The 10,109-nt window shown below is 36.1% G+C and overlaps 1 protein-coding gene across 2 annotated transcripts; it reads right to left on the bottom strand.

Moving 5' to 3' along the window:
- Positions 1-4,355: 4,355 nt before the first annotated feature.
- On the bottom strand, positions 4,356-9,033 carry LOC311098440 (H-2 class II histocompatibility antigen, A-U alpha chain-like). Of its 2 annotated transcripts, XR_014609478.1 has the most exons (6): positions 8,924-9,033; positions 8,250-8,516; positions 7,874-8,155; positions 7,677-7,798; positions 5,447-5,500; positions 4,356-4,882 (listed from the first exon to the last, which is right to left on the bottom strand). XR_014609478.1 is itself a non-coding variant. In XM_084138640.1 (5 exons), the coding sequence occupies exons 1-4, from the start codon at positions 8,985-8,987 to the stop codon at positions 7,677-7,679; spliced, it is 735 nt and encodes a 244-aa protein (XP_083994766.1). In that variant the 5' UTR covers positions 8,988-9,028; the 3' UTR covers positions 4,438-5,500. The 2 variants fall into 2 exon arrangements, 1 of the variants encoding a protein (XP_083994766.1); XM_084138640.1 differs by having other exon boundaries at positions 4,438-5,500; positions 8,924-9,028.
- Between the last annotated feature and the right edge of the window lie 1,076 nt (positions 9,034-10,109).

Genomic DNA, 10,109 nt, shown 5'->3' with positions numbered 1-10,109 from the left:
AGTTTTATCATCATCTGATTTTAGGTATCCTAAATATAAACATATATAAGAAATGTATGAAAGAAATATCTTGTCAGTGTTTCAGTAATGCAGATTATGGGATTACTCGTGGAGCTTTTTGTACTTTTGTGCGTGTCAACGCTTCTTCTGGGCTTTGCCAGTCACGCCGTAGGACATGGTGTATACGGGGAAGTAAGCCGCGAGCTTCTCCTGTCCTTACGGACTTCTGCAGTGGGAACTGTATCATCGGGCATACCGATGGAACTTTGCAGGCCATCTAAGTCGTCAGGTCATCGGAAACAAGGAAGAAGAGGTGGTTTGCGTCGGAGACTTAAGACTCTTCGGCTTGACAACCGCCGCAAATTATCACCACTTCCTTCGGTCCTGTTGTCAAATGTACAGTCTATCAGAAACAAGATAGATGAGCTGGAAACATATGCCAAGTTTAAACGGGAAGTAAAAGACACTTGTCTCCTTGCCTTTACTGAAACATGGCTCGGTGATGCAAACCCGGACTCGGACCTGAACTTAACTGGGTTTGGAAGCCCAATTCGTATGGACCGGTCATCGGAGATCACCGGCAAGAACCGAGGAGGAGGCGTGTGCTTCTACGTGAACGAAAGGTACTGTCGTGATCAGATATGTACCACAGATGTGGAATTGTTGACTATTTCTCTCCATCCCTTTTATCTGCCTCGTGAATTTCAACAGCTCTTTTACACATTAGTGTACATTCACCCACGGTCCAATGCCACAGTTGCTGCCCAGCTGATCGCTGATGTCACGCATAAACTGGACTCTATCTGCTCAGAGGCACCTAAGTTTATCCTTGGAGTTTTTAATAATTGCAATTTAAAAAAGACTTTGAGGACGTATGAACAGTATGTGACTTGTTCTACAACACAGAAGAACACTATGCTAGATTTATGCTATGGCTCAGTAAGTGGGGCTTACAAATCTCTGCCTGTGCCATCTTTTGGTGATTCTTACCATGGCAGTGTCTATCTCATGCCTGTATACAAACCATTCTTCAGGCACCTAGAGCGGGAGGGAAAGGACAGTGAAAATCTGGTCAGAGGCCAGCATCTCCTCTCTCCAGGCATGCTTTGAGTGTACAGACTGGCAATGTTTTTATGATGGTTGTGATGATAATAATGAACTTATAGACACTGTTACATCATATATCACATTCTGCGTGGACTCAGTAATCCCATCTAAAAAAGTGATTATTTTCCCAAATAATAAACCTTGGGTGACCAAAGAACTTAAATCTGTCATCAATAAAAAGAAAAGAATATTTTATTCAGGAAACCCACTGGAGAAAAAAGCAGCTTCTAGAGAAGTTAAGGTCGAAATAAGGAAGGCCAAAATGAATTACAGAAATAAAATTGAAAGTCTGTATTGTAGAGGGGACCTTAGGGCAGCCTGGACAGGTATAAAATCCATGGCATCAATTAATCAGTATTCCTGTGAGACCAAGCAGGTCATTCATGTAAATGGTGTGGAAAATGCTGACTTGGCAAATGGCTTTAATTCTTTCTTTTCTCGTTTTGAAAGGTCTGATTTTCTGAATGATATCTCTGAATTGCGGGAATCTTTGGTTCCAAAGAATGGTCTAGTGATAACACAAAGTAATGTCACAAATCTTTTTAAGAAAGTAAACATACATAAAGCTGCTGGCCCTGACTCCATCTGTGGACGCGTTTTGTGTTATTGTGCAGACCAGCTCAGTGAGGTGTTTACAACACTTTTTCAGATGTGTATCGAGTGTGGTCAGATTCCTGCCATATGGAAAACATCAATTATAATACCTGTCCCTAAATCTAATAATCCAAGAGAAATGAAAGAATTCAGACCAGTTGCACTAACATCACTTGTGATGAAAACTTTTGAGAAAATACTGAAAGATGAAATTGTCTCCCTAATTGATGGAAAATTAGATCCACTACAATTTGCCTATCAAGCTGGGAAAGGTGTGGATGACTCTAAGATTTTCATCTTAGATAGATTATACAAGCACCTCGAAAGACCTAAATCACATGCAAGACTTTTATTTGCTGATTTTTCTTCAGCTTTTAACAAGGTGCAGCCTCATATTCTAATTGAGCGACTGGCCTCTTATTTTAATTTACCTGATCAGATTTTATTGTTGCTCTTAAATTTTTTAACAGACAGACTCCAGAAGGTATTTGTGAATGGCCACATGTCCAGTATCCTCACTTCAAACACAGGGTCTCCGCAGGGCTGTGTCCTTTCTCCTTTGCTTTTTATTATGCACACTGATAGCTGCAGGACTTCCCAATTGGGTAGCTACCTTGTGAAATTTTCTGATGACACTGCCCTACTGTCACTTCTTCAGAGGGACCAATCGGGCCATGGAAGTGCCTTATCACAATTTGTGAATTGGTGTGATGATAACTTTCTGGACCTTAATGTGACAAAAACTAAGGAGTTTTTGTCTCCTTAGACAAAAATTGATTTTAGAAAGAACCGTTTTAACCCAGAAGCCAGCATTATTCATAGCGAAAATGTTGAAATTGTAGAGACGTATAAGTACTTAGGAACCACGTTTGACTCCAACCTCAAGTTTGATAAAAACATAGAGTCAATCACTAAGCGGGGACAACAAAGAATCCACTTGATGCGGAAGCTAAATTCTTTCAATGTATCTCAAAGGATCTTATGTAACTTTTATTATTCATTTATTGAAAGCCTTTTAACATTTTCTTTCATCTGCTGGTTTAATGGATTGTCTGTGAGGGACAATCCAATAGTTTTCCATATCCCCCCCCAAGGAAAACTAACAGATATGCAAATTCTTTTATTCCCTCTGCCATCAACTTTTTAAATACTGTTGACAGCGGCAACTAGATAGGTGCCAGGCATCGCAAACTTTTGTATTTATTATTTATTTATTATTCACCTAGTATTATTATCTATTTATTATTTATTTATCTACTTGAACGTTGGTCGCTGCTTAGCCTATGTATTGTGGCCTGTGTATTTGTTGCTTTGTTTTGGTGCCCAAATGCATTATGATGTCATTGACAGTGTTTCTGAATGCTTGACTAAGTGTTGTCTTCTTGTCTTGTTGATACGACTGGTAGGCTAAAACTGAATTGCCCTACGGGGATAAATAAAGTTGTTTGAATTTAATTTAATTTAATTTAATTGAATAACGTAAGATACAAGGTAATGGAGCCTTTTATACATTTTCGTGTTTCTTTAGAAATAAATAATGGACAAATGGAGTCTTTAAACGCCTCAGATGTAAAGTTATTCGCTGTCAAAGTGACACCAAAATGAATGGGAGTCAATGGAATTCTAACAGCAGGTGATGGTCTGCTAATCAATGGCGGCCCCCGGGAAGCTTCAGTTTTTTCTGAAACATCACCCCCTTGCGTCATACTCAGATTCTAGTCAGAATATGGCTGTGTCCCAATGTGAAGGCTGCATCCTTCGAAGGACGCAGACTTCAAGGATGCAGCCTATGCTTCCTTCGAAGAACGCACCATGTAGCCTTCGTAGGATTTCCTAATTGTGCAACCAGGTGTTCCCGATCACCGCTCCTGGCGCCAAGCAACGGTGCGAGAGGACAGCTGCCATCCTGATAATTAATTTGATATAACTGAGTAAACAGCTATGGAGCCAGAATTGGCTATTGTCATTTTTATGTTTTATATTTTACTGGAGGACATGTTGAGGATGTTTCAGCCCCGGCGCTGCCAGGTCATGTTTTTTCGGTTTAGCCCTGTTTGAATATAAAACTCAATTGAATATAAAAAAGTCCAGTATTTCTCCCGCTCGTCATCGGCAGCTGTCACATTTGCCAGGCGACAAGAATAATTATCCGTAGGCTAGACCGGTCCGAGCGCGTCAGATGCGCCCTTTCATATGGGACGCAGCTGTAGTTAGCAACAATTTGTCAATATTGTGACAATAAGCCTACATTTTGTTACTTTAATTTTCGGAACTGCATACTTCGTTAAGTATTCACATACAAATGTGAAGTAACCTACTGAAGTACTTTTTACAATATGATTTTACATTATACAAACTGTATTGTAACAGCCCTGCAAACCTGTTGGTAGACAACTTAGTGGATAGTGGAAATATGCACTTAAACACTCTGGAGACCATCCCAGATGATGTCCCACCAGCAGGAGGCCTTACCAGGGGCAGCCCATCCCGGTCCAGCCGCACCACCAGGGTCTCCCTGCTCAGCTGAATAAGAGTCTACATCATTTTTTTTCTTATTTTATGTATTGTAAATTTAAATGTTTATGTTGATTTTGATATGTTTAACGTATGTTGTAAATAGTTGGAAAAATGTAGCCTATAGAACAAATGATTTTCATTTACCAATTTTATTTGAAAAAAAAAAGGTATAGAAGAATTTGTTTCATGTAGAAATTATGACTATCATTACAAAAATAAACAATGTCCAGAACAATTCATTCTCTTTTATTTATACATTTAAAGTTGCATAAAAATAATGTACATATTTTTTCTTTTAAAAAATAAAAGTGAAAAAAATTAAACAAGAATATGTAGAAAATATATATATTTTTCAATCATTCTCTCAAGAAGAGAAAACAGCCTGTCCATCCTCTCCCTCCTCTCCTGTGCTCTCCTCGCCTCTGCCTTCGTGCTGGTGGTGCTCCTGCTGGTGCTGGTGCTGCTGCTGCTGCCTCTGTCTCCTCCTCACTGGCACCCACTACTGAACTCTGCCCTGGTGTGTCCTCAGGGATTGAGGCAATGAGGACAGGGGGGTTGGTGCAATGCCTCTGTCCCAACACCTCATCCATGAGGACAAACCAGGGCCAAGTTTCAGCAGTGGGTTCCCACTCACACCCTCACCTGCCCCAGGACACTTGCAATCCTAAGGGCAGAGCAAATGAACCATGGCTTGTTAACAACAACAGCACAATACATTTCAGTTTTTTTATTTTATTATTATTATTTTGTGCCTGTATGGGAATTAGGTTCCCCAGACCCATTTTTTCCTGAATTGTTCTAAAAAAGCAGAAAAGGGTACTTAACACAGGGGTGCAATCTTAAGTGCATTGTTAACACTGCAAAATAAGACATGCATATAAAATACTTAATATTTCTGTATACTCAAATTTGGTTAAAACCATATAGCTTGCATGACAGCACTACAAAAACACATAAACGTGAAACCCCTTTGCCTTATCTACTGCTTTTCTTATTGTTTTGGGCTTTATAGGGTGAGTGATATTTCTTATAATACACAAGTGAGATAGACTAGTGCAAATATTACAAATAGGTCGTTAAACTAATAACGTTATTACCACAAGTTTTGCCTAAAACTACCTGACAAATGAAGCCACGCAATGGTGACGAAGGAGTTAAGATGAATTTTATAAGAAACTTTAACTCTGGTTTCGCTAGCTATTTGAGTAAATGAAAACATAATACTTACATTTAAATGTGAATTTGCCGTCCACCACCGATCTCTAGAAACCTTCCATAAGATCTTCAGAGGCACCAAACACAACAATACATAACTGTTTTATTGATTGATCAAAGAGAGAGAAGTTCTCATCTGTGGTTTGCTCTATAATTGCACTTTTTTTTTTTTGTGCAAAGGTTAATTCAAATGCATCCATGCATGTTTTATGTTGATTCATCGTCTACAACCTAGAGTGTATGATATTTCAGTGAAGATACACTGACAAATACTTTATGGATGAAAGTACAGTGGCTCTATTCTAAATTTTTTTTAAGGTGCACCACCAATGACAGCTGAAGAAATAATAGAGAATTCAGTAAATCAAGTTACATGTAAATGCAACTCCTATTGATTTTCATATAGATTAATTATAAATAGGCTACATATTATCAATTTGCAATATTTGCAACAATGTTTTACCAGCAAGATGACGACAATGGTAATGGTTTTTGGTTTCATTTGAATTTACAAATATATGCCAGATATATGACAGTGAGTTTTGATATTAAGACTGATAGACACAATAGAATGGCCGAGTTTATACTAAGAAGCATGAGGAAGTTTGGCAGAATAAATTCCTGATCTCTGTAATGCATGCAGAAGTATGTATTCTTTCCACAAAAACAAAAAGCAAAAAACGAGGAAGTAAAAAATAAATAAAAATAAAGAAGTACAGAAAAGCATTGGTGTACAGTTGGATCATATCTTATATAGGGGGAATTCAGGGTGATTGGGACACTTTTTACCGTTGAGATGACTTGGAAAAAGTGTCACAACCAACCTGAATACACCATAAAGATTATATAAAGTCAATAATCTATTTGGAAATATAAATACAATAAATTTATTTAGAAATATTATTTGGAGGAATACACAACTAAGCCTGCAGGACTAACTTCTGATGCTAACCTGCCAAACCTTCTTCACTCTGTGGTGATCAGTTGTTATTCCTATTATTGTTCTATAGATGGCAGCAGTATAAAATATACAGATGACTATATAGAGGTCGAACAATAGAAGGGGAGTGCTTAGGGAATAAAGGCAACACGCCGGTTTTTTATTTGCAGTGTGTTTATTAAATGAACACAACACACACCATCTGAGAAGAGTCACATTATGCTGGCCACAAACTTGAAGATTTTAAGCCTGATTTTGTAGCAACCGACTTTTTGTCCATATCATTTTAGACCATAGGCCTATCTTATCTTATAGGCTAAATATTATGTAAAGTCAGTAAATATATTAAATATATATAGTTATGTGAAAAATATTGTGCAGTCACTAGAATGTAACGATCATTTCTGGCCTGTGATAGAAGGGCTGACAGATTAAATCTACTGTCAAAAACTACAATAACTTTCTTTCAATTGTTAGCCTATGTTAAACTATTCTGATGGAAATGCTGAACTTAGTAGCAAGACCAATACTAGATGTTTTAAAATAGAAACAAAAATTTTAATTGCAGAATTTTTAGATTTTAGAATTTTATTTTATTTTTGCCACCAGAGTCTGTCAAATGACCATTACTGATTTGTTTTTATAGAAACAAAAATCTATCATTAAGTTGACCAGTAGAGGGCGCAGAGAACCAGAATTTTGTGAGGGCACTCAACATGCTGCATGTAATATGTATCTATAAATATAAACCATTTAATAATATTTTTAATATAAATTAATTTAAAAAAATCATCCATTTTCAAGATTTTATTAAAACCAAATTTGACTCCTAGCAATTACAGCTATGCTATAACATCAATCACAACAAACAATTTTGCTACTAATCTGACATCAATATCTCATCAATATGACCATGAAAGGACAACTGTTTGAAAATATATGTTCATTGTTTTAAATTGAGCAAAATATGTGAGACGAGCAGAGGGCTGTGATGAGTAAATTTATGGATGTTTTTTCAGTTGCATTACAATTCTGGCCCTGTGGAATTTCAGAAAATAAATTTGTCTAAAATATCCTTTTCATATTTTCACTAGTTTATTTATCCTTTTTTTTTCAAACAACAGAAGGATATCAGACATTTATTAAAATTATTTTTCATGCATGATGCAGATGTAGATTATTTATAGAAACAGGGGGAATATAGTGTGTATTTGAGCTACAGCAGATTTTGCAATGCAAATTTACATGTGATCTGTACATGACAAAATAACTAACAACAGTGTCAGTGTTGCTGTATCAGTACCTATATCCATTTTTTCTCTTTGGCAATGAAAAAGACTCCAGTGACCAAACCCAGCAGCCCAAGAGCCAGACCAACTCCACAGAACACTGATGGACCGATGCTGGGCTCCTTTATCTCCACATCTGCACAGACACAAACATTTGTGACATTCATCATGTGATTCTAAAAGGAATTAGATGTGAATAATAAATATCTACCCCATGTTCTGGTCTGAGGTTGTTGAAGGGCTTTGTGCTCCACAGAACAGCTGTAAATGTCTCCTTCCTCTGGAATGAAGCTCAGTCGAGAAAATACATTAAGTGTCCCATCGTTGTTGGGATAGTATCTGCTGATGGTTGATCCATCTGTCACGTTCACATTGTTCTTGGACCACGAGACTTTGACAGGTGGAGGGAAGAATCCAGAAACCAGACAAATCATGGTATTTTTGACATTTAATTTCATATCGTTCCTGGGGTAAATTGAGGTATAGGGGGATTCTGAAAGATATTTAGATTTTATCACTGTTTTGTTTAATAACCATTTTAATGCTAATTCTCTTTAGACAGTAACTGTGTGAAAAAGACATCTTACCAAGAGGAGGTTCAGATATATTAAGTGAGAGCGTCCTGAAATAAGCATCTTTGCACACAGGTGTTAATCCATTAACATTGGGGAAAACATCTTGTAAGGGTATTGTATCGAAGCCAGCAATACCATATACAATATCAGGTACTGTGAGAACTAGTTTTGCATCTTCTAAATCCATATATGCAGCCACTTCAGTATCATAAGTGAAGAGAACTTCGTTACTACCAGCTGATCCACTGCATGATTCAATCAAGCCATATTCAGGATAACCTAAAGATTTCAGAATTTAAAAGATTTGTTACATATCACCTAGAAAAATATTTTAGTTCTAGTAGTTTAACTCAAATTGTTAAATTTAACCAAAATAATAATAACAATTTATATATATATATATATATATATATTCATATGAAGATATTTGCACTGCAAGTGAAAATAAAATTCTGCATTTATTTCTGCAATAAACATAATAAAACAACAACTCAAGCTTTAGCAGTATTACAATGGATTCTCATGCAATATCGTGAATGGAGTATTTTTGGACTCTTCGTTCATAGAAGGATTATCATATATTGATTCGATTTGTACTATATTAGCAAAATTATCATTAATGAATCACATTTTAAATCACATTATTAATTCAAAGTTTTAGAATTTGTCCTAAAGCTTTTACTTACTTTGACCTTCAGTATATGGCAAATAGGCAATGAAAAATGCTATTCCGCAAAATGATACAAGCATGTTTGTTCACAGAAGTGAGTCGGTTTTGGATCCTTGCACCTGTGGTGCTGTGGTCAGTCATGAACTTGATATTCTGGTATTGATATGATCTTGGCTCAAGTTAACCACTCAACCACCAGAGGTCACCGTCACCAGAATTTTGACTGTCTCACTGATTATGACATTCAGTCAGTCTTTGGTCGGTTTACCACAGTGGAACTGGATTTAGGGCTGTTAATTACTTAAATAGTTATATACCTGGAGAAAGCTATTTATTAGCGTTTCTGTTTATCTCATTGATGGTTGCTGGATTGGAGCAAAGCTTTTTCGTACTTTGACTTCTGCTTGTTATAGCCTTCTGTGGATTTGGATAGTTTTGCTTCATTGGAGATCTCTACACATGGATGATAACCACTTGTCTTAACCTGCTTACAGTTACAGTATGATTTCCTTAAATAAAAAAATTAATTTGTTAAATTTTTAAAACCAGACTGACTTTTTGCATACTGCGAAGAATAGTCTGTCATGTGGTAGTGTGTGTCCATACCAAAAGAAAAGGAATAATAAAATCCTGATAAAACAGCATTAATCAATAAACTTTAACAACAGTCAAAGCACAATAAATGAACAACTACAACTTTTTTGTTTCTTTCTTTTTTTTTTTTTTTACCTGATCTAAAAATATATTTTTGGAAGTTTTTTTTTTTATTTTTTATTTTTTTTTTACATATTTTGCACTTTTGCAAATGTATACATCATCTGTACACGACAACAGAACAAAAATTACATTCTGCATCTGTCACATTTATATTGTTCTTGGTCCACAAGACTACTTACAAACCATAATCCTACTTCTCTGTATTTGTAATGTATACCAAAATGTTTGGCTATTTTTTTTAGAACTTTCTTATTGAATTGACAAAGTTAAAATGTTTCAATCAAATGGGTTTTAGATGGTAACTTTGTGGAGTAAAAAAACAAAGATGTCTTACCAAGAGTTTCAGATATATTAAAGTGGAGAATTCTGAAAGAAGAATCTTTGCTCACAGGTATTAATCCAAATCAACGGTGTTAACATTTTGCAAGAGAAATCTAAGCTAAATATATACAGTGTAATATGAGAACTAGTTTCGCTTCTTCTAG

This window comes from Abramis brama (assembly GCF_963993115.1).
Source record: "Abramis brama genome assembly, chromosome: 16".
In the NCBI taxonomy this organism is placed as follows: domain Eukaryota; kingdom Metazoa; phylum Chordata; class Actinopteri; order Cypriniformes; family Leuciscidae; genus Abramis; species Abramis brama.
Note: the sequence above shows the minus strand (reverse complement) of the source record. Positions and strands in the feature narration are given on the sequence as shown.